At 34.2% G+C, this 25,520-nt stretch overlaps 1 protein-coding gene across 1 annotated transcript; it reads right to left on the reverse strand.

Annotated features, from left to right (window-relative positions):
- Nucleotides 1-18,798: 18,798 nt before the first annotated feature.
- LOC105348677 (probable G-protein coupled receptor 19) lies at nt 18,799-24,943 on the reverse strand. The gene is made up of 2 exons (XM_011458204.4): nt 24,748-24,943; nt 18,799-20,034 (listed from the first exon to the last, which is right to left on the reverse strand). The coding sequence occupies exon 2, from the start codon at nt 19,994-19,996 to the stop codon at nt 18,887-18,889; it is 1,110 nt and encodes a 369-aa protein (XP_011456506.3). The 5' UTR covers nt 19,997-20,034; nt 24,748-24,943; the 3' UTR covers nt 18,799-18,886.
- Nucleotides 24,944-25,520: the final 577 nt, after the last annotated feature.

Consider the following 25,520-nt stretch of genomic DNA (forward strand, 5'->3'; position numbering starts at 1 on the left):
ACAAATCTCAAAATCGGACTTGAGCAGACCTGCGCTTATTATTGCCTGTGACACTTTTTTTCATTATCACAATTGTGGGGTTTATCCAATTTTATTGACTCATACATGAACAACTATTGGACAATGATGATAATATCGAGAATAATGTGATAGACTTCATTTGTATGATTCTTTATGACGATTTTACTTTGATTCGATGCTATTTAGGAATTTGTTACATTGGTGGCAGATATATGACCATATCAAATAGTATGGGGCTATTTAGTAAACATTTTTTAGGGGGGGGGGGTTATTTCAGTCACATATCATTAAGTTTTTTCTGTTGGTAAACACCTATTATAAAAACGGGGGTAACTATCAAAGGAGTTTCAGACAAGGATTGAGACTTTAAAATGAAGCTTAAAACTAGGGTACTCACATGACCGTCATGGCATAAAAGATAAATCAACTAGAAAACTGACCAGTCAGGAAGGGCCCCGCTATGACAATTAATATAGAGAAGTGAAAAAAACTTTAAATTCCATCCTCTTTATATTAACAATGATGAAAAATGAGTCATATCCACGGGATAAAGGGGGTTAACATGGGATGAAATAAAATTTGTTAAAAAAACAAAGAATTGATACCAATGCAATGATACCTAGACTTTGCCTCAACTTCCAACAAACATCACTTGCAGACACATGTGTACGGTAATACATATAACAGATAAAGACAGACCTTAGATTTTCTGAAACAGGCAAGATAATTAATCTCAGGGGATTAATTATCCTGCTCTCATCCATTTATTGAATTTAATCAAGGCTTACAGAAGGAACATTTTCATGTACTATTCTTAAGTTTCCTTTAATATAAACATAGCAACCAAAAACAACAACAACACCAAAACATCCATAAAAGAAAAGAAAAAGAATCAAAAAACTGATATCTAATAAAAAATAATAATTTTTTAATTTATTGTAATTCATATATATTTTTTATTTTACAGAATATAAGTATTTGGACTAGAGTGAAATATATTCTTTATCAAATACCATCCTTTAAACTGAGGGGTAAAAATATTAGGGTGCAGCTCATGGAATGAGAGTTTAATTTGCTTCAAAACAAACATCAGTGCAGACAAAGGTGTTCATTAATCTGGATATGACAGATAGAGATAAGCCTCTAAATGTTCTGCAGCAGGCAAGATAATTAATCCCAGGGGATTAATTGTTCTGCTCTCTCATCCTTTTCTTCTAAATAATTAAAAAATAAAAAAGTGAAAAAGGATATCTTGATTTTAGAATTCAATAAAATTATCATAAATCATTGTGTACGGTATTTTAACCAAAATATAATATCATATTATATTTCAATCCATATTTCAATATTTCAAAGAATGTACACAATACTACACATCATTCAAAATTGACCTTAACTTCAAAACAAAGTTCATTTGGAGACACAGGCAGTGCAGTAATTAATCTCAATGTGACAGATAAAGATAAAGCTTAGAATTTTCTTCCTGTGGAAGGTTAATTAATCCCAAAGGACAAATATTGCACAGCCTTCCATGTATACAATGGTAACATTCTCAGCAGTTATCTCTCTTTGCCCATTCATTCTCAGCAGTTATCTCTCTTTGCCCATTCATTCTTATGCATAGTTAGGAATCTACCCCACCACCCCAGCTCCAAACCAGAAGACATAGAGAACCAAACTTAGCATCAAAATATGTATTTCTGCCTACTGAACTACCATACCAAACTTGAACTTGATTGGGCAACCATAAAAAAGTTATTAGAAAAAAACAGGAAATTTGTGGACGGAAGAGTGACAGACGGACGGACAGAAGGACGGACGGACAGAGTGATTACTATAGGGCACCCGCAAATCCTTGCGGGGCCCTAATTATCATTTTCATTAACTATATTGTCAGTGGTTCGCGCTGATATGATGATGCGGTAGAAAATTGCTATACTAATCGCAATCATATATGTGCTATTTTGCATTGCTTTTCATGCGAAGGATGGCTAATCTTGATATAACAAGTCGATGCATTTCCCGCTACGCAAATGATTAACAGACACCCTTTTTTGCCAAAAGTTACTTTTAATGTTACTTTAATTATACAAGTCAAGTACATCCAATGTAAGTTCTTATTCATCAAACAAACTTAATAAATCATGTTTCTAAACGATTTTTATTTTTTTACGTCCATTACAATGTTAAAATTTCTTTTGTCTGTCTACATTGTTACTACAGCAACGGATTTTATCTTTCATATATTACAAAATGTACAGTTTGATGATAGAATTAAAATGACATCAAGTTGCGGTCATCCTTTGGAACGTACGGACACCGTGTAACAGATACGTTGCCGTATCGTTACAAGTACTTAAGCAAAGCTTTTTGGTTAATGGTGTGCAGTGACATTGAACCAAGTCAATGTGAAGGTCGTAACAGATCTCTTTATAATCAGTTCTAGACCATACATTATTTCCAATTTGTTTAATCTTACTCATATTGAAACGAAAAATGCCTGCATCATGTGCATGTAAGGGGTAATGAGATTAAATTAGAAATTCTATGCGAGCTGGAAATTTTAGCAATAGATCGAGGTCAAAGCAAAATTCTCTGAAATTCTTTTCATCCACTTGTGTATTATTTAAGCGGGATCCTTCGAGATTGTCACCATCTCAATGCTGTCTAGTTTAAAGAAATATACTGTAAAAAGTCGAGTTTAAACTGTCATTTTCAATGAAATATAAAGAAAATCAGCTATTTATTTTGGATTTTTTTCTCCGTTTTAGACGAATGAAATAAATCCAGGATGCCTAGACTTTCTCTTGAAACAACATTATTGAATGTTCACTATCTAATCTTCAAATTTATATAAGATGATCATGGTATAAAATTACAAAATATATTATATTACATGTATTATCTAAAATCTTAATTTAAGAATGTGAAAAAGAAGACACTTCTAATGACTGTGCAAATTTGGAGAAAGCATATACTACTTGTATAGATGAAATGTCTGTGTACAACGCAGTGATTATCTACAAACAAACCGTAAGATAAAAAAAAGGAGAAAGTCTCTTGAGATTGTTGTTGATTATTCTAGTATAATCTTCATTGCAGACGAGGAAACGGCATTGATAGACCACATCAAATACATGAATTGCATTTATTAGCTATGAGTACAACGAGTCGAAATCAAGTCACTGGCTAGGGATTATGCAGTTTCTGTAGAGAAAAGATTCCGGGTCCCTACTCCTCAATTGCTGGTTTTATGGATTTCTGAGCAGATGGAAGGAATTTTAAGTTCCCTTACCACAATCATTTGTAATGAATAGAGCAGAGTCAGTATCCAGAAAATATAAAAACATATACTTAAAAGGATTGCACACCATCCTCACGAAGTAATATCCATGGCAAATTTGAAAGCTTATAACATTGACGAGACAGGATTCAATACAGAATATTCTCCACGAAAAATCATTTGCAACAAGAACAGTAAATCCCAAGTAGTTGAATGTAATTTATCTTCATGGATCACCGTGACTGCTGCTTGCAACTCTCTTAGAAAATTATGATTTACCATGCGTTCAAGGTAAAACGTGGAATCAAGATTAAATGAAAATTGCAGCACCAAAAGCAAAGGATGGAATGTTGGAATCTGGAAGGTCTTACAGCCAGCTATTCCTGTAGTACTTAAGTAACCTATTTATCAAGCACATCAGGTCTTTTGAACAGCCAATTCATGTACTGTATGACATGATGGGCATTAATTCGATGTGAACCTTACTTTGACCGAATGGACGAAGATACACAACAACTTACTCTTTGTTTAACCCCCACACACATCTGACCAAAGCTCTAGATGTCGTCGTGTTCGGTTAAATGAAAGAAATATACAACAAAGACCGACCGCTGCTGTACATTCAGAATAATCATGGAATTCACATCACAACGTACAAGGTGCACTTGCTGCTATATGTAGATCATACATGAGGGCCATGTTACCCGAAATCTGACCTCTGTTTTTAGAAACACCGCCGTACACCCAATTAACAAAGACATGATTCACGATTCTGACATTGTACCATCCTTGATTTTTTACCAGCATGATGATCATGATACTTCCCAATCTACAAGCCATTAATATTGTCGTCAGAACTACCTCAATTTTTAAAAAAAAAACCGTAAAACGATTTGCCTCTCTCTGGAAGTTTATCTAAAAAAAAAAACCACAAACACCCTGCAATCTATGTAAATAAATAGAAAAAAATACTGGGATTTAGTAGCAAAAAAGATTGAATAGGGGGATAAAATCACAGAAAAAGGAGAAGGCCAAAGCACATAAGAAATGAAGAGAAAACTGTTAAGACCAATCCTGCTTCTGTCAAAATATGAGACGAATGGTAGAGACAGCATCGCAGATGAAAAAAAGTATTGTAGGTGTCATGATTGTCAGCCGAAAGAGCTTCAAAACTGTTTAAAAGGGGAGCAAATGTGATTTTTGTGATCATTGGGCTCACCACCAATACTGTACTCCTCTTGAGGAGAAGAGACACTTAAAAATGTCCTCATAGTTGAAATTGAAAACAAATCTCAATGTTCAGTATTTTTCATCTATCGTTATCATTTGAAATAAATTATAATCAAAATACAATAAATTCTATTGAAGGTATTCGATTTCAAAACTGCTAATCGGTAACATGCAATTCGTTTCGACGGATAAACCGGTTACTCGAAATTAAATACACGTGCATATTAGTCTTGTTGCTGTATTTACTGTGACAGTGATTAATGCCAAAGAAGGGATATTAGGAATATTCTTTTGATATAAGTTATGATATTATAAAAAATATTTATAATAAGAAAAAGTCCAAAACAACGGACAAATAATCATGAAATCAATTTGGTAGTCAGTTCAACTTGCCAGTTGAAAAAGATCAGAAAGGCCAATTAAAGGGGCATGGTCACGATTTTGGTCAAATTCAATTTTACTGTTTAATTATTTACAATGCTTTAGGAATGTATTTCTAATAATCATGTGAAGTTTGAGAGTCAGACGTAGAGTTTTGAGCCAGATCCAAGGCTCACAATTCTTTGTCATGTAAACAAGGCTCGTGTCCTGTTTTTGTTTAAGTAGGTTCAATATACCAAAAAAATATCTTTTTCAGGCTGATTTGTCTATCGTCTTTTTCATTTTAAGCACACATAAACAGTTTCTAACGTTTAAGACAATCATTTCAGGCTTAAAACTGTAATTTTCACTTCAACATTTAAAATGTAAACAAAAGCTTTATTTGCATAGCAAGGAATTGTAAGCTCTGTAACTCGCTTATAACTCAACGGATGATTCTCAAATTTTAGTTGCCTATTAAAAATGCCTAACTGAAGCATTGTTAACATTAAAATCGGACAAATAATTTTTTACCAAAATCGTGACCATGCCCCTTTAAAGTTTGCAAAAAAGTTTGCAAAATACACGTTTCAGATTTTCCGTTTAAAATAAACACCTCTCATGATCGCAATTACATGAATTACATGAAACTGTTAAGACCAATCCTGCTTCTGTCAAAATATGAGACGAATGGTAGAGACAGCATCGCAGATGAAAAAAAGTATTGTAGGTGTCATGATTGTCAGCCGAAAGAGCTTCAAAACTGTTTAAAAGGGGAGCAAATGTGATTTTTGTGATCATTGGGCTCACCACCAATACTGTACTCCTCTTGAGGAGAAGAGACACTTAAAAATGTCCTCATAGTTGAAATTGAAAACAAATCTCAATGTTCAGTATTTTTCATCTATCGTTATCATTTGAAATAAATTATAATCAAAATACAATAAATTCTATTGAAGGTATTCGATTTCAAAACTGCTAATCGGTAACATGCAATTCGTTTCGACGGATAAACCGGTTACTCGAAATTAAATACACGTGCATATTAGTCTTGTTGCTGTATTTACTGTGACAGTGATTAATGCCAAAGAAGGGATATTAGGAATATTCTTTTGATATAAGTTATGATATTATAAAAAATATTTATAATAAGAAAAAGTCCAAAACAACGGACAAATAATCATGAAATCAATTTGGTAGTCAGTTCAACTTGCCAGTTGAAAAAGATCAGAAAGGCCAATTAAAGGGGCATGGTCACGATTTTGGTCAAATTCAATTTTACTGTTTAATTATTTACAATGCTTTAGGAATGTATTTCTAATAATCATGTGAAGTTTGAGAGTCAGACGTAGAGTTTTGAGCCAGATCCAAGGCTCACAATTCTTTGTCATGTAAACAAGGCTCGTGTCCTGTTTTTGTTTAAGTAGGTTCAATATACCAAAAAAATATCTTTTTCAGGCTGATTTGTCTATCGTCTTTTTCATTTTAAGCACACATAAACAGTTTCTAACGTTTAAGACAATCATTTCAGGCTTAAAACTGTAATTTTCACTTCAACATTTAAAATGTAAACAAAAGCTTTATTTGCATAGCAAGGAATTGTAAGCTCTGTAACTCGCTTATAACTCAACGGATGATTCTCAAATTTTAGTTGCCTATTAAAAATGCCTAACTGAAGCATTGTTAACATTAAAATCGGACAAATAATTTTTTACCAAAATCGTGACCATGCCCCTTTAAAGTTTGCAAAAAAGTTTGCAAAATACACGTTTCAGATTTTCCGTTTAAAATAAACACCTCTCATGATCGCAATTACATGAATTACATGAAACTGTTAAGACCAATCCTGCTTCTGTCAAAATATGAGACGAATGGTAGAGACAGCATCGCAGATGAAAAAAAGTATTGTAGGTGTCATGATTGTCAGCCGAAAGAGCTTCAAAACTGTTTAAAAGGGGAGCAAATGTGATTTTTGTGATCATTGGGCTCACCACCAATACTGTACTCCTCTTGAGGAGAAGAGACACTTAAAAATGTCCTCATAGTTGAAATTGAAAACAAATCTCAATGTTCAGTATTTTTCATCTATCGTTATCATTTGAAATAAATTATAATCAAAATACAATAAATTCTATTGAAGGTATTCGATTTCAAAACTGCTAATCGGTAACATGCAATTCGTTTCGACGGATAAACCGGTTACTCGAAATTAAATACACGTGCATATTAGTCTTGTTGCTGTATTTACTGTGACAGTGATTAATGCCAAAGAAGGGATATTAGGAATATTCTTTTGATATAAGTTATGATATTATAAAAAATATTTATAATAAGAAAAAGTCCAAAACAACGGACAAATAATCATGAAATCAATTTGGTAGTCAGTTCAACTTGCCAGTTGAAAAAGATCAGAAAGGCCAATTAAAGGGGCATGGTCACGATTTTGGTCAAATTCAATTTTACTGTTTAATTATTTACAATGCTTTAGGAATGTATTTCTAATAATCATGTGAAGTTTGAGAGTCAGACGTAGAGTTTTGAGCCAGATCCAAGGCTCACAATTCTTTGTCATGTAAACAAGGCTCGTGTCCTGTTTTTGTTTAAGTAGGTTCAATATACCAAAAAAATATCTTTTTCAGGCTGATTTGTCTATCGTCTTTTTCATTTTAAGCACACATAAACAGTTTCTAACGTTTAAGACAATCATTTCAGGCTTAAAACTGTAATTTTCACTTCAACATTTAAAATGTAAACAAAAGCTTTATTTGCATAGCAAGGAATTGTAAGCTCTGTAACTCGCTTATAACTCAACGGATGATTCTCAAATTTTAGTTGCCTATTAAAAATGCCTAACTGAAGCATTGTTAACATTAAAATCGGACAAATAATTTTTTACCAAAATCGTGACCATGCCCCTTTAAAGTTTGCAAAAAAGTTTGCAAAATACACGTTTCAGATTTTCCGTTTAAAATAAACACCTCTCATGATCGCAATTACATGAATGTTCCTCACACTAACCCACTCATTCTTAACATGGTAACATCATGGCGTTTAGCCATGATGGGCAAATAACACAGTAGGATGAGGAAAAGTGTCTCGTCAAAAATATTGAAAGTTCATAGCCCCTGGGTTAGGGGTTTTAGTGTTAGAGTGGGGATCTAAATCATTGCATATTTTTTCTCCTCTGCTCTATGGTATTATTCCGATGAACTAAGTACATACATGTAGTTATGATGAGAAAGGGTGCCTCATCCAAAATTATGATTGTCATGTTCTCTGGATCAGGTGTTAGGGCAGGACTGTATTGATTATATAGGGTAGGGTGGTGTAGTTATACCGATATTTTTTGTACTAAAGATTTACTCAATTATGTCACTGAATGTTATGATACAATTTTTAACCGGGTTTTCCAACGAAAAAATCCGCTTATTAAAATGGCGGGCGGGCGGGCGGTCGGCTGCCAAAAGGGTACCCTCATTGTACTGATAACTCCTCCTACAGTTTTCAAGATAGGAAATTGTTCTTTTGCAGATCAATTGTACATATATTAGATGTGTGAATCTTGCTAGGAATTCGATGATTTCTTATTATTCATGAAAGAAGACCAGCTCTTGAACCTTTTCATGTTTCGGAAAAGTATTGCGAATAGGGTTTCCATATTGTATGCAGATTGCTAGGATTTTGATAATTTATATTTTAAAAAAACTACCAGCTTGTGAACTTAGTCATTTTTGCAAAATATTGCATATCATAGGTACTCCATATCACTGTATAGTGTTTATCAATTCAGGGTTGACATGGATTATGGATACAGTTCACATAAGGACACACGAGACGTCCTCAATTATATACTATTTTCCTAGATATTTTTATTCCTTATTAATTAACATTTAAACCTGTTAATTCCCCAAAATTAAGGGTACATTACCAGGCTCTTTTAGGAGCTAGACTATTTCGATTTTTTTTAAATAGCATGCAAAATGCATTTGAATGCTTATAAATAAAGCTGTACTATACATTTTCAATTTAAAAAAAAAGATAACATATAACATAAAAATATAATTTTAGAATTATAAAGTGGAAATCTTCACATTGTGGAGATAGGAAAAAAAAGAAGAAAACATGGAAGATAGGTGGCGTCTGACCATAAAAGAAAACCCGGTTTGTAGTCACATTGACAGCTTTTCACTTGTTAACTTTTTTTTTAAATTTAGAAGTGTATTGAATTAAACAATTCTTGAATGTTAGAAATAACTTCATTAGGCCTGTTATGATAATGAACATGGATAAACATTGAAAAGGCCACATTGCAGTTACTTTGGTGACCGATAAGGCCCATGGGCCAATTGTATCTACTAGATCTTGACCTTAACTTGAATATCAGATATCAGCCTTCGACTGTTACCTTTAGACGACATGTCATTAAATGTTTAAGTAAATTATGAAATTTTTAATACCTTCCAGCTGATTTTTTATGCGACACATTATTAACGCTGAAGTACATTTAAAGAAGATAACCTTTTGTTTTGTTATACTTTCATGTTAAATACTGAAATCTGATTGGTTAAGACGCAGTTAATAATATTTACTATTACCCTCAGCGTTAGCAACGCACTTGGCAACGGGTAACATTAAAAAATGTTACATGCGCGAAAATTATGCGCGTACGGTTCGCTGTAGAATTCACGTTATTCCTATATAAAAGCAGTAAAATTTTCTTAAAAATTTTAAAAAAGACATTCAGTATAACAAAATAAATAGTGCCTGTTTGGGAGGATAACAGTTGAAATTGACACCCCTCGAAAACCATTGTCAACCTCCGCTTCGCGTCGGTTGACAATGGTTTTCTCGAGGTGTCAATTTCAACTGTTACCCTCCCAAACAGGCACTATTTATATAATATAACACCTTATTTTTATGCAACACCATAATAAACCATACATGAAAATTAGCTTTGTCACCTGCTTAATTATACCCCCCGCAAACGAAGTTTGGGGGGGGGGGGGTATATAGGAATCACCTTGTCCGTCCGTCCGTCTGTCTTCAATTCGTGTCTGGTCCATATCTTTCTTATGGAGAAACATTGGAAGTTTTCACTTCAAACAAAGATTGTTTATGACCTAAGGGTGTGTCTTGACCTTGAACCAAGATTCGGACAAGGTCAAGGTCACTGACAGAGGAATGCAAAATTCGTCTCCGATCCATATCTTTCTTATGGAGAAACATTGGAAGTTCTTACTTCACACAAAGATTGCGTATGACCTAAGGGTGTGTCATGTTCTTGAACCAAGGTCATTCGGTCAAGGTCACTGGCAGAAAAAGTGCAAAATTCGTGTCCGGTCCATATTTTTCTAATGGAGAAACAATGGAAGTTCTTACTTCACACAAAGTTTGCTTATGGCCTAAGGGTGTGTCATGACCTTGACCCAAGGTCATGACAAATTAACAGTTAACTTGAACTAAAATGGAATTTAAAGAATAGAAATTGGTTTGTGTACTCATATTAGCATTAACAGTTTTTAAAAATAGAGCAGTTGTTTTTTATAGAAAATGGACGGTGAAATAGATTCATCCAATATTTTCTATAATAGAAAAAATACATGAGTTATGATTTTTTTCTAAGCGGGGGTATTCAATTGTGAGCTTGCTCACAGTACCTCTAGTTACATTTAAAGAAGATAGCCTTTAGTTTTATAACACCTTAAATTTATGCAACAGCTATAAAAACACGAACGACTAATTGCAATTAACTGTTTTGAACATAGTTAGCACTTTCGATACGTCAGGAATGAGCTAAAGGAAATATTTCTAAATGGTATTTCTTCATTTACAGATATAGATATGCCTCATGATGCAACAATGTAAAATGTAACAGGTCTCTTCTCGACATAATTTTGACAAACTGACAGAGTTTTAACGAAATTTTTTTTTTTGAAGAATCAAAAGGCCTCAAATATTTTAAGACTAATAAATTTTGAATCGTATCATCTTGATATTATTGAATATCTCTAGAAATGATTCATAAACAATCATGGAAACGGTGAGGGTTTTACTTATTGCAAGTCTTGAAAAAAAAGAACACTCTATATGTTCTTTATTGCCAACATTAAAATTTTGGACTGAAATATCTCTGACACAGTTACAAACTAGCTCCCCTGTCTCCAGGTAGTACACATTGTCAACATTCGCATACGACTTAAAGAAACATTCGAAACTGTAATTGTTGCAAGATTTAGTTGTTGGATTTCGGAAAGCCCTAAAATAATAATCCTTCCACTTTTAATTACTTGAGGTTGTTTTTGGCATACCAATATTTCATTGGTACTCAAAGGATAAATGACGAGTTGTATTATGACGTCACAAACGTTGTCCGCTGTAAAATGCAACGTCACAAGCGAAAATCAAAGTACACGCTTGTAGCTCTTACAGTTGCTCTAATTAATTAGTTATTAATATATTAATATTTTTAATTAATAATTTATATAATTAATATAAGATTACCCTAAGGATAAGATAGGAATTTTAAGGTGTAAGTCACTTTTGAGGACAAGGCAAGAAGTTGGTTAAAAAATGTAAATAAAAGCATTAAATCATGATTTTTTTAGATACAGTCTCATAACTGCAGCAGTGTGTGCATTCAAAGTTTCATAACGCGCTATAACTGCAGCGATGTGATCATACAAAGTTTCGTAACGCGCTTTATGAAAATTTGTATGCACACATCGCTGCAGTTATGAGACTGTATTTTTCAAAAAAATCATGAATCAGTGCTATTATAATGATGTTTATCGTTGAGCCCCTTTGTAACAAGATGATTTTACACTCTTATCATATATACAGCATTGCAGTTCTCGGGGAGATCTTAAACAGCTTTTAAGACATGGATTATCATCCTACATCAAATTTTGAGCACGTGTGAATTATGTTTATTCATAATTATTTTGTTTTTGTTTTGTTTTAGCTGGATACTACAGGTATGGGAGATAGAAAGACGCACGGCAGATCTTTTACTACATGTACAACACGTATTTCGATAAATTGATAAACATCTGAATTTTTAAGTTTTGTGTAGATTTATAGGTTAGATTTGTTGATTACAGAATCCACCCTACCCGAGGCTGCTTCCACACAAGTTACAGTGTTTCAGGCTGATCGGTTTCAGGCAAGAAGATTCTTTAAAGGCTGACTCTATGTATTCCCAAGAAGTTCTAATATTTCTGGCCAAATGGTTTTTAAGAAAAAGATTTTTTAAAAATACCAATAAATTGTCATTGATATTTAATTATCTTCCTTTAAATGAGGGCGTGAATTTTTATTTTAACAGACTTGAATCCGCATTTTCTAAGGATAAGTCTTTCTAAGGATGCATTGTGCTAAGTTTGGTTGATATTGCATGGCCTATTGGTTTTGGAAACTCAAAAATATAAAACGTTTCTTGGACAGACGGCTTGAATCTACCTACCTGAAAAGGCTTCCAGACAACTTATAGCTTTCCTGGCTGATTAGTTTCTGAGTAGAAGATTTTTTTTAAAGATTTACACTATACATTCCTTGTTAGAAATTCGACCCTCAACCAAATGTGGCCACACCGTACCCCAGGGATCATGATTTTAATAAATTTGAACCCGACCTGAGGAAGCTTGCACACAAAATTCATCTTTCCTTGCTGATTAGTGTCTGAGAAGAAGATTGTTAAAAGTTACTCTTTATACATGTATTCCTTTGAAAAAAATCGACCCCACTGTGGCCCTACGTACCCTAGCTACCTCCTGGGGCCATGATTTTCACAACGTTGAATCTACCCAACCTGCAGGTGCTTTCACATACAGGTAAGATACCGCTTTCCTGGCCAAATGATTCTTGAGTTGATGAGTTTTTAAAAAGAAATTCTCAAAAAAATTCATTAATTCCATATTAGCTCGCCTAAAAAAGGAGATTCCATAATTTTCACAACTTTAAATCAAACAAAGTTTGGAACGATAGGGATCACCCTGTCCGTCCGTCCGTCTTCACGAGTTTCACTATTTCGTTTCAATTTTGTTTTAATTTCTTGTTTTAATGTAATTGTAGAGGAATTGGTGAATTGGATTGACAGTAGATTTGTAGATATTAAAAACAGCCATAGTTCTTAATTTCTGTACATATTTTTTTCATCAAATATATTTAGAGTTAAGATGGCCCTCTTTAACATGAATTTATAGAAGCATGTAATTGTATATTGCATCAATTAACATCAAGAAAAAATTAGTTGGTCGGAAATGTCCGTAGCTAAAACGAAGTTTCCGCTTTCTATAAAAAATTACCAAAAAACCCCATAAAAAATTGATAGTAGATACGAGTCTCATTTCTGAGAAATGTAATTTCAAAAATGATTCTTTATCAATCTAACGAATGTTTTGTCGGTGTGTCTTAAATTTTGAAACAACTGAATGACGTCAGTGTAACTTTTTATATTCAATTAATGTATTCTTTATGGTATTTTTGACTTTACATACAACTTAAACTGTTACAAAAATCCACAGTTGTATTAACGCTTCTAAGCGTTTTTGACTCTCTAAAGATACATTGCTTAAACTTTAGTTATTATTATGATATATATTTAGCTATTTCCAAGTTCTCATTTTTAGCTCACCTGAGCTGAAAGCTCAAGTGAGCTATTCTGATCACATTTTGTCTGTCGTCCGTCCGTCTGTCTGTAAACTTTTCACATTTTCAACATCTTCTCAGGAACCACTGGGCCAATTTCAACCAAACTTGGCACAAAGCATCCTTAGCCTAAGGGGATTCACAGTTGTGAAAATTAAGGATCACGCCCTTTTGCAAAGGTAGATAATTAGGAATTTATGTACATTTTCGAGAAATTTTCAAAAATCCTCTTCTCATGAACCATAAGACCAGGAAAGCTGAAACTTGTGTGGAAGCATTCTCAGGTAGTGTAGATACTAAATTGTGACCTACACTACTAAATCATGACCCCCGGGGGTAGGGTTGGGCCACAAGGGGGGGTCGAATTTTAATATATGAATATATAGAGTATATCTTTAAAAATCTTCTTCTCAGAAACTAATCGGCCAGGAAAGCTGACACTTGTGTGAAAGCATCATCAGGTAGTGTAAATTCAAAATTGTGAATATCATGATCCCCGGGGTTAGGGTGGGGCACAATGGGGGGTCGAAGTTTTCCCAAGGAATATATAGAGTAAATCTTTAAGAATCTTCTTCTCAGAAACTAATCAGCCAGGAAAGCTGACACTTGTGTGAAAGCATCATCAGGTAGTGTAGATTCATAGTTGTGAAAATCATAACCCCGGGTGTAGGGTGGGGCCACAATGGGGGGTCGAAGTTTTACATAGGAATATATAGAGTAAATCTTTAAAAATCTTCTTCTCAGAAACTAATCAGCCAGGAAAGCTGAAACTTGTGTGGAAGCATCCTCAGGTAGTGTAGATTCAAAGTTGAGAAAATCATGATCCCGGGGGTAGGGTGGGGCCACAATGGGGGGTCGAAGGTTTACATAGGAATATATAGAGTAAATATTTAAAAATCTTCTCCTCAGAAACTAATCAGCCAGGAAAGCTGAAACTTGTGTGGAAGCATCCTCAGGTAGTGTAGATTCAAAGTTGTGAAAATCATGATCCCGGGGGTAGGGTGGGGCACAATGGGGGTCGAAGTTTTACATAGGAATATATAGAGTAAATATTTAAAAATCTTCTCCTCAGAAACTAATCAGCCAGGAAAGCTGAAACTTGTGTGGAAGTATCCTCAGGTAGTGTAGATTCAAAGTTGTGAAAATCATGATCCCTGGGGTTAGGGTGGGGCCACAATGGGGGGTCGAAGATTTACATAGGAATATATAGAGTAAATATTTCAAAATCTTTTATCAGAAACTAATCAGCCAGGAAAGCTGAAACTTGTGTGGAAGTATCCACAGGTAGTGTAGATTCAAAGTTGTGAAAATCATGATCCCTGGGGTTATGGTGGGGCCACATTCGGGGAGGGGGTGTTAAAGTTTTACAAAGGAATATATAGAGTAAATCTTTAAGAATCTTCTTCTCAGAAACTAATCAGCAAGATGATTCTTTGTAATTGTTAAGACTTTGGCTCCAGGACAATTCTTTGGTCTCACAAGAAGGTTCAGAGTTTGATGTAGCTAAATATCCCATATATAAACAATTGTAAAGGATCTTTTTTGAGAACTGCAATACTCAACATGTGATATGACTATAGAATTGAAGCAGGCAGCTATTTTTTCATTAGAATCTTTTTGTATTACTGTATTGAGTTATTGCCCTTGATTTATTGATTCTTGATAATTTTTATTAATGCATCCACTGTTATCCAACTATTGTGATGATTATTTTTATACAATAATTAATATTCAATGTATATAAGTTGTTCTGCATAAATATTTTTGGGTTAGGACGGATTAGTTTGTTTATTTTTGATTTCCAATTTTTAGATACTATGAATTGTTTTAGGCCGGCACATATATAGGGACAGTGTCTACTGAGTTACATTGAGCAACTGTTTGGGGTTAAACTTGAACAGGTTGGGATAGATTAAGTGTGTGGACATCCCTGCTCTATCTAATTTTGTGTTTTCTAACCTACGACACAGAGTATGCGGTCATCCCTGCTCTGTATCGCATTAATACAAGAGTGTGGTCATCCTTGCATGTAATGGTGGTGGTTGCGGCGGAGCACTAGTGTGTGGTCATCCCTGCTGGTGTTCTGGCCTTTCTAGCGCAGTGTGCGGCAATCCCTGCTTGCGTTAACGTTAGTACCTGTTGAGTTGCGTAGGTGTGCGGTCATCCCTGCCTGCGTAACGTTGAGTCCCTATATATGTGCAGGAGCGGTGATTAAAGTCTGCTCTTGTAAATATTGGCAGCAATCAGGGCTATCCCAGTCTATCTCCGGTACGGGCCCGCGGGGATCACATGCAGTGACCCCCTTGCACGTTACAAAATCATCCTGTTAGAACATAAGAATATCCAGGGGGAAAAATGGATTTTATTTATACATGATCTACATGTATTATTGTACATTGTCCAGATTGTTTGTATTATGACTCCATTAAGCTGACTTTATCATACCTATTGTTCCTCAAGTGAGCGTTGTGGCCCATGGGCCTCTTGTTAAATTACTAACTTGTCTTTTCAAATAGGCTGGGTCACGTAAACTCCCTTCTAGTTTTTTTTATATCTGTGGGTATGAATAATTTGTTGGGTTTGTAAATGTAGGTGTGAATGTATTAAGAATATATCCTCGGAGGTCCATGAGTCGTTACTCAAAGAATGTCTGCCACTTTGATCACTTAATGAAAATTTTGACACTAAATTATTTATAAAATACCTAAAAACATCTATTTCTTCATAAAACTTTACACTGTATTCATTTTTTTTTACTTAATGAATAAATAAGTGAGCAGTTTAAGCACCAATGAAGCGGAGACGGCCATTTTGAAACCTGGTCCCAGAGTCGTGACCTCAGATATTACATGTAACAAAACTATGAGGCCAAAGTAATCTAAACATTAGTTTATAATGGACAATAGTGCTAACAATAATGAATTGCACAATATAGCAAATTATGAAAATAAATTAAAAATATTTAATAACAAGTTGAATAATATAATAAACAGTAACACAATAACATCGGACTTTAAAAAAACTGTAGTCTCTGGGTCAACTTTTTGCAAAACTCCATCTCTGAGAGTAGCATCTGACACTTTAAATATCCTTGATGCCTTTTTCACTGAAATTTCATGTTCCTTAACCATTTTGTATGCATTTGTGAAATTTGTTGGGGAATACAATCTGTTATTGTTTCTTTTTGGACACGGGATTAACCTAACAATATCACAAAACAAACTTCAAATGCTATAAGGAACTTTACTTCTCGTAACTTAAAATTATCCTTGTTTCGCCTTTAACATTCAAATCAGATCACATGACTTACATTGACTGGGTGTCAAGAAAGGAGACAACCGCTGTTATATTTTTAAAGTTTAGGTTTTGACGTGTATCTGGCCATTTTCATCTGTAACATTATTTGGGAATAAGAAATCTTAGCAAATAGTTGAAGATAAAAATTGAAATAAAAGATTTTACTTTATTTATCGCATTATCGGCTGCTGTATAGTAAAAAGTGACGTTACATATCGTAGTAATTTTTTTTTCACGGAATGCCTAGCCTAGTCTCGTTCACCCAGACGCTCGGCTGTCTCCGTAAATCTCCGACGGAGACAAAGATTTACGGAGGTAAATCTCCGACGGAGACAGCCGAGCGTCTGGTTGAACGAGACTTTGCCTAGCCTAGTGCCAAATAACGCGAAATACGCGAAGAAAACAAAAGGGACACGACTCTAGGACAGTAATGAATTTAGTACCTCCGACGTTATGTTAAATTACAAATTATCTTACAATACTTGTATGGAGAAAGTCAAGATTATAATCTAAAATTCAGTTTTCCTTTGTAATAAGTAATAAATTCTATATTTATTATTAAAAATAACCACTGCTTCAGGCACGTAGCATTGGGGGGGGGGGGGGGCTCCAGGCTCCCCCCCCCCCCACTTTTTCTCGCAGCAACTACATTTTTTAAAATTTACATATAAAAATTGAATTATCATGGGGTTGCCCCCCCCCCCACTTTTTGGGAGCATGTAAAAAAGTAATATGAAGATAAGGAAATGAGGACTGAAATTGAAGTTATATACTACGCCAGCTACCCCCCCCCCCCCCCTCCCCCCACGGATTAGGATTTAGAAGATTTTGGGAAAGTCCTATTTTCCCTTTTTTTGAATTTTTGGATGAGTTTGGCCCCCCACTTTCAAAAACGATGCTACGTGCCTGTGCTTGACTTTGCATTTCGGAAATGGTTTGTAAAGGAAAAGCCTGTTTACCAATCCATTTGAATCATCAATGAAATATATTTTTAAATTAAACAAAGATTGTCCTAACATTCAAGCATCTGCGATAAGTTGCTGGGAAATCTTTAATGTATAGTGATTGAAAAATGTTTTACAGTCGTTGTCCGAGCAGTAAAAGTTACTGACTCACTACGGAAATATATTGGGTTGATCAATCTCATAGATGGCGAGGCGAAGCCGAGCCGGCTATGAGATTGATTAACCCAAGCGTGTATCTACAATCATAACAAAAGTCGCTAACCCTTTGACTCTTTTTATGACAAATAATGCTCCTCGCCTTAATATAACAGGAAGTGTGATGTTTTTAGATGTAGAAGGATTTCTACGAGGAGTTTTAACACTATCATCATTCAATTGAATTATTTTCCATATTAACAGCTGAATCCTTTGTATTATGGGACGAACCTGATGCCGGAATGGCAAGGAGATGGGAAATTTTAACTGACCCACTCCCATTTTTTTCTAATCTATAAACCCAGAGTGGACACAGAGAGTAAACCCCGATCAAAAGTATACCCCTGAAAATAGACGTTAAATGTGTATTCGGAATATACAAAGGGTTGGAATTAAAGTAAGATGGTAATATAAAAGACGGGTCTGATTCACACTTCAGTGTGTACAGTTGACCCCTAAAGCAATTCCCGAGTAAACCCAAAGTAAATCTCGAGTGGACCAAATTTTCAAAACGTAAACCCAGAGTTAAGTGTGGGTTAACTTTAGTGTTAGGTTGGGTCTGTTTTTCTGAAAAACTCTGTGCCAAAAAAAAAAACAATTTTACTAAAAAAAATCCTTAAAGAGTTCTACAAAATGGGCCCCAAACTCCAGGTGCTGTTTCCGTTTTACTCGGATCCATGTTCGTGTGTGTGTGTGCGTGCGCGTGTGTGTACTTTTGTATCATCATTATACACATTTCGTTTTAAAATTACTGAGAAGCTTAAGGTACATGTAATTGAGAGACAAAATAAACAATTCCGTTTTATTCAGAAGTACATAGTATTAATATTTTTTAACAAACTCTTAACATTTAGAAAACGATTATTTAAAGCGGGCTTACGTAATATAATCAAATATATGACGTAACAGAATTGTTGTTTCCCCAAGGGTTCGGATCACAGTGCGTTGAACGGTCAAAGGCACGGATTGGCGAGGCTCTTCCATTGTCTGGTGGCATTACTCCAACGAAATTCTTTTTCCCAAAAGATGGCGCAATTGTTATGGCGTAAGTGTTGCTTCTGTAACAACGCGAACCTGAAAAACACAGAATTTCCCGGCATCCTCTTCTAAAGTTAGAATTGTACACAAAATACAATGAAGGTTTGATCAATCCACATAGGAATACTAACCATGTACAAATTCGGACTATAAAGTTGTTCTTGGCATGGAATTTCTGAAAGCAATATATTGTGCTGGTCACGTATAGCGGCAAGAAAGACAGAGCTGTTACAACTGTTGTAAGCATTAGAAGCTTAACCATGTTCTCTTTTGTTCGAGAAACTATGTTACTTGTTCGTTGGAAAGAACAACAACCTTCTTTTGCTTTCCAAATATGGCGAAAGACTTTTGTATACAGAATTGATACAATAACAACTGGGACAACATACTGTAGCAGCACAATTGACAGCATGTATAAACCAAATAAAAGATTGGTGTCCTCGATATTTACATACGATCTACATACACTTTTTCCGCCGATTGTTTGATCCTCTTGAAAAACATATAAACACATGATGCAATGAATAGAGATCGCAATTGAACTAATAATAATCATCCGCTTCGCGGTGCCTCTTCTTATTTTGAAACTCAAGGGATAAATGATTGTATAGTACCTGTCGGCGCAAATGGAGAGCAGAAGATAAATAACAATTCCTGGCAACGTATATTGCACGAAACGAACAACGCGGCATATAACATCAGAAAAAATCCAACCTCCTGCCAGAGTGTCCCCAGTCACAAACGACATAACTAGCACTGAAAAGATCACGTCGGCGATTGAGAGGGAAGCTACGAAATAGTTCGTGGTGGACTGTACACGGCGACTTCGGCGAATCACAATGCAGACCAAAACATTACATACAACGTTGACAATAGCGAAGAAAATAAATCCAACGAATTCGAGTTTCGTTAAATCTGATCCCATTTCGTCTTCTTCCTCCTTTTCTTTGCTGACATTCATAATGCCTGGTAAATCAATAGTGAAAATTCCATGGCAATCTGGAAAAGATATATATCGTGTAGGAAAAAGAATTTAGCTCCGTTGATTGATTTTTTTCTATGCTTTTAAATACGGTTTTTAAAGCACTGTGTGATCAATGTGTCTTCAGACCAGGGTTTAACATCAAACTTAATCCGTAAAAATATGGCGGGAAAATGTCACGATTCCACTACTTACTACAGGCATATACAGTAGCATATGGCGAGTCGAACGGAACCCCTCTTTTAAAAGATTTTCTCAAAAAGATTTTTGTTTTTAAATCTGGGGCTTAAAACTATGTAATTGCTATAACTGCATTTAATTTGTTGAAATTGACAAGATACTGTTTGGTGATTTTTTAAAAATCATATGTAATTCAAAAGGCACGCAGCCCCTCTCCTGACCTTTGCCATACTTCATTGTCTTCACTTGATTGTATATTAAGTCAAATTATGGAATATGAGCACAAAAGTTATTTTGGTAGACATTTGTCTCTTTCAGTGCATGTGACTTCGTTTAATTGATATTCAGTCCCTAGCAATTTGGCCAGAAAGTACATGTAAAAGAATAATAACTCCTGACAATGTTTTGGTCTTTGTTTTCATGTACCTCAAGATGTTCAATCTGCAATTCTATTTGTGTGTTAATAACCGTATATTTACATTTACTTTCTTTCCCCCTATTAAATTGCATTGATTTATTTGAGTGATATTTACGCATAACACAGAAGACCCAATCACCAAATCTGGTGCGTATGAATACAGTCTTCCTTTAGTATTTCTCGAAGAACATGACTCACTCTCCTCGCGACTTCAAGCCAGATCACGACCTGATATTATACTTACGCTGATAAATACTTCTTGATGTAAACATATTTTAACTATTGATTTATTTCTTTGAATACAAAATGTAAATTCATCAAATTACAGAATGAAAAATAAAATTCTCTTATAAGTTATCAAATCTCTGTGCACTATTTTTGTCAGCATGATTCGGCTGTTCCGATGGCTCTTCCGTTAATTGCACATTACTCGTTGAATAAGGCAGAGATTTTAAAAAATAAATCATGTTTTCGGAAAGAGAATTAATGTCAAAAAACGTAAATATAAGCATTGAATCATTATTTTTTGAAAGATGTGGTCTCATAACTGCAACGGTGTGTGCAAACAAATTTTTATAACGCGCTAGCGCGCGTTATTCAATTTGTATGCACACACCGTTGCAGTTATGAGACCACATCTTTCAAGAAATAATGATTCAATGCTTAAGTAACAACATTTATATTCTAGGAAGATGTATTAATTGGTCGGTCATCATGATCAGTAAAATGGCTAAATATCACCTAAACCTACATGTATTTGATGTTATTTTTTGTGGCCTTCTATTTATGTCAGTTGAAAAATGCATTTAAAAAAATAGTTTGGTCAAAGTATCCATTAAATATTGTGCATATTAGAACACACAATTTATAAAAAATAAAGATTTTTTTTTTCATTTAAATAACATGTAGGCATCATTGTATATATAAAAGGTGGATGGAGAGTCCCATGTCTCAGTTGTTTTTGCTTTAAAGGTTTTGATAATTGTACAATGTTTAAAGAAAATATATCAAGGTAACAAATAAATACAATACAGACATAATAGATATCAGGGCTAATTTTCCACAACGACGTGTTAAAAGCGCGTAGATCTGTCTCCTGTACGCCTTAACATTTTTAAATATAGTTCTATAGTATGAGTATTCATCAATTCTTGTCAAGTGTAGTAATTCGTCAATTTTTCTCAAGTGTAGTTGAATGGCAACAAGATATAGTTTACATGGACTCATTTGTCTATTTGCTCGTATATCTAAAAGATATATGTTCTCGTAGTTTCCTCCATCAATGTACCTTTTATGTGGGCTTAATGTCCTCAAATATCCCTCTATCATCTCACTGTAGTCAAGTTTCATTATAAAACCATGATATTAACCCAAAATTAATATGATCGTCTGTATAAGGATGTGTCAAAACAACACTTTGGTATTTAAGATCAAGTGGATATTGTAAACCTTATCACCATACTGCTGGATGCATATTGATTTTTTTTACATGTAATATTATCTTCGTATAAATATTTACGTCAAATCTTAAAAGGAGGAAGTGGACCTTTGCGATGGCCTGAGTATACAGCCTGGATCGATAAGCCAGCTTTGAACTATTCATTAATGAGGTAAAGTAAAACAAAACATACAGGAACGTGCCACCGAAGATATCGTGGAATAGAGTCCTCGTTGTGATTATTTTGGTTCCATTTTGGAAATAAGGCTAGGGTGAGAATCAATCTGGGGCGTAAGTCAATATACTACTGAGTAAACTTTAATTTAATCTCCTTGAGAGAAATAAATATTTATATGAAACCATCAAAAAAATTTCTTTACTAATTTAAAATTTATGGCTAATACAATCATATCTAACATTTTAAAGTAGATCTGATATTTTGAAGATTATCCAGCCTCCTTAATTGTAATAAGATATGGGAAAAGGTAGAGAAGCATTTGCTAAGAGCTGACTAGTGGTGAAGTCATTATAGCATTTACTGTAGTACCAGAAAATCCATAAGTCTGGAAAAATACTTTTTATGCCAACTTTTTTATATTCAGGTTATAGGTATATGATAAACAAATTAGATTCACTTTTAGTCCGTAGCATACAGACAATTTGTGCAATATTTTTTCTTTAATTAAAAAAAATGTTGATAAATGAATAATAAGTTGCATATTCGTTGTGAACTTAAACTCATGGCGATATAACATAGATCTTTTTGCCACAATGTCAAGCTGCTGTTAAAAAAAATAATGATAATACAAATATTTTAATGTTTCCTTGTAATTTCCCAATCGTGACGGTTATTCTACAGGTATGGTCTAGCATGGCCTCAAACACCTGAAACTTTTTTGAGACGTACGATCTACAAATAAACTAGATTTTTAGTGATTTGGATTGTTTCTTTATTTGCAATACCATCTTACAAGCAGAAATTGGAAACAAAATATGTTTTTAATGGTAATTTAAGACCATTGGATCAAAAATAGCAGAAAAAACACCTTAGTCATCCATTTTAGAAACATTGCAGCAATATGTAAGTTCAAGTGGCGGCCGTTGGAAAATCGTGCAAGCATAATCAAAGTTATTTAACGTTTCTGATAATTAATTAGCTAGCAACCATATGGGCTAATGGTTGCATACAATAGGTTCTGCACTCTTTGTCAAATTAAAGAACTAAATTAACTGAAGGGAAATCGTGATTAATATAAACAGATGTTCTATAGGATCAGTCATTAGCTTGATAAATAATATCATTTCGAATACTGCATGTTTTGTCATATACACAAGATTAGTATTGTCTGTTGTTAAAAGGTCATTCATACGACAGCTTTGATCATGACTATTTGCAACTCAAAGTTTCACTGACCCCCCCCCCCCTCCTACATTCACACACCCACACGCACACACACATCCAAATCCGCGGAGCATATCCATTTTAAAACTTTATAGATTAACCGGGAACACGAATTTAAGTCTAACAAGAAAACAAGTCATGTCAAATATTTATGATACACATGTATCTTATTTTACTGTAATCGCATTTAGCACAAAAATTAGTTTACTTTTTCTGTAACTGGAGTATCGGGGAATAAATGCTTATTATGCTATCATTACTATATGATAAGAATAAGATGAAGCTACGCGTTTAACAGCCTATTATTGTTTTCCAATTCTTTTCACGTTTATTTTATTAAAGATGTCGTAACCATCTAAGAGAACAAAGTCTCTTTTTGTACTAAATTCTTCATTTTACATAAAGCATGTTTTTCACTTTTTTGTAAAGGTTTTATAAAATATTTTTTTAATTGAAAAAAGGAGAATATAATCATGTCCGCAAAACTTGGTAGATCTTACCTCTGCGCACAACTACTGTTTACAAAAGAGAAATATAGTTCAAATGTAAGACTGAGATCAGAAGCTAGCTTATCTAAGTGTTGTGGTTCCTAAGCCTTTATTTTTATGATATATTTCAGTAATAAATGGTTTGTATGGATGATCAATATAAATTAACCTGGAAGTGTGTGTGTGTGCTGCAAAAGGTAAGACCTGGCATCTGTAATAACGTTTCAAATATGTATGTATTTACTCAGCGTATATTTTTCACAAAATCAATTATCGTGGAGAGGCTCGGATTATTTTTTTCGTTTAATAATTATAGTTATTGCATAACCTCGAGTCCATCGACAGCCGGTGCTGTAGCGTTATGTGCTAATAACCCATCTTCATAATGATTATATATTTAAGCAAACATTAATTTTACTGCCGGGAAAAGCTTTGTGAGCTAAATTAACTGCCCTGTTATCTTATCGTATTCTGCTTCTAAAGTAAGGTCATCATTGATTTGGTATAGTTCTAGCGTGTTTAAAGAAGAACAATCTTGGGAGTTTCGGCTATAAATCACAAGGCTGATAAAAATCGATCTCGGATCATCAAATCACTAATGTCACACGTTATGCTACATCGCTATCGATTCAGTTTATAATATAATCTAGCATGCAACATGAATAAACAATTGGAACCGTGAAAAAAATCGCTTCTTTATTTTATTTGGAGATGATAATGTATCAGAATTTTACCTATACTAAAAATCAGAAATCACCTATTCATCAGAAGTTGAGCTACAATGTATAAGCAAATAAAAATTACCTTTTCCGGCGACATCACTCCTGCCTTTTGTTACCTGTATTCGGAGTTCATCTTTGATGCTAGACAGCAGCTAACAAGTTCTGTTGTAATCGATTTGTCATACAATATAATGAAAACCATTTGTCACGTGGTAAATTTTCTTCAGCAGTGACGTTAGTAATTAAACGGGCAAATCAACATTCAGAATACTTGATAATTGTTTCTGATTCACATGATACTGCAGACGCGGTGAGTATCATTATTTCAAGTTTTGAATCACCTGCGTATATTAGTTTATATTCTTAATTACTTTAAGGTTATTGTTTACAATAACAATTGGTAAACAGAAGAGTTGGCAGTTTCCAGAAGATAATTTTAATCACGTGTACGGATACATGAAAAATAACCTAATGAGTGGAAAACAGAACATGAAAAATATTTAATGCTATATTTCATGCTATAGTAAATAAAACTGCTTATGTAATCCATATACTTAAAGCATCGGATTCCTACGTGTTTAAGGTAGTCCATCCATAACTAAAGCAAATTTAACGCTTTTGATTGATCTATACTACATCAAATACGTATTTTAAAGCTATGATGAGGCTGACATAAACCAAAATTGGGTGTATGCATGTAGTCAATTAAATGAATTCTTGCACTTAAAACTTTTTAAAAGAGCTGTCTGCCCTTTAGGAAATATTTTTAAAAAATCTTTTTCTGAAAATATGTATGGTAAACTATGAAATGTTTTAGCATATTCGAAGAAAGGGAAAGCTTTTGCAACTTTTTAC

This window comes from Magallana gigas, chromosome 5, assembly GCF_963853765.1.
Source record: "Magallana gigas chromosome 5, xbMagGiga1.1, whole genome shotgun sequence".
Lineage (NCBI taxonomy): Eukaryota > Metazoa > Mollusca > Bivalvia > Ostreida > Ostreidae > Magallana > Magallana gigas.

Bases quoted from the DNA above. Each gene is read 5' to 3' on its own strand.
- LOC105348677 (XM_011458204.4), bottom strand. From the start codon at position 19,996: ATGAATGTCAGCAAAGAAAAGGAGGAAGAAGACGAAATGGGATCAGAT.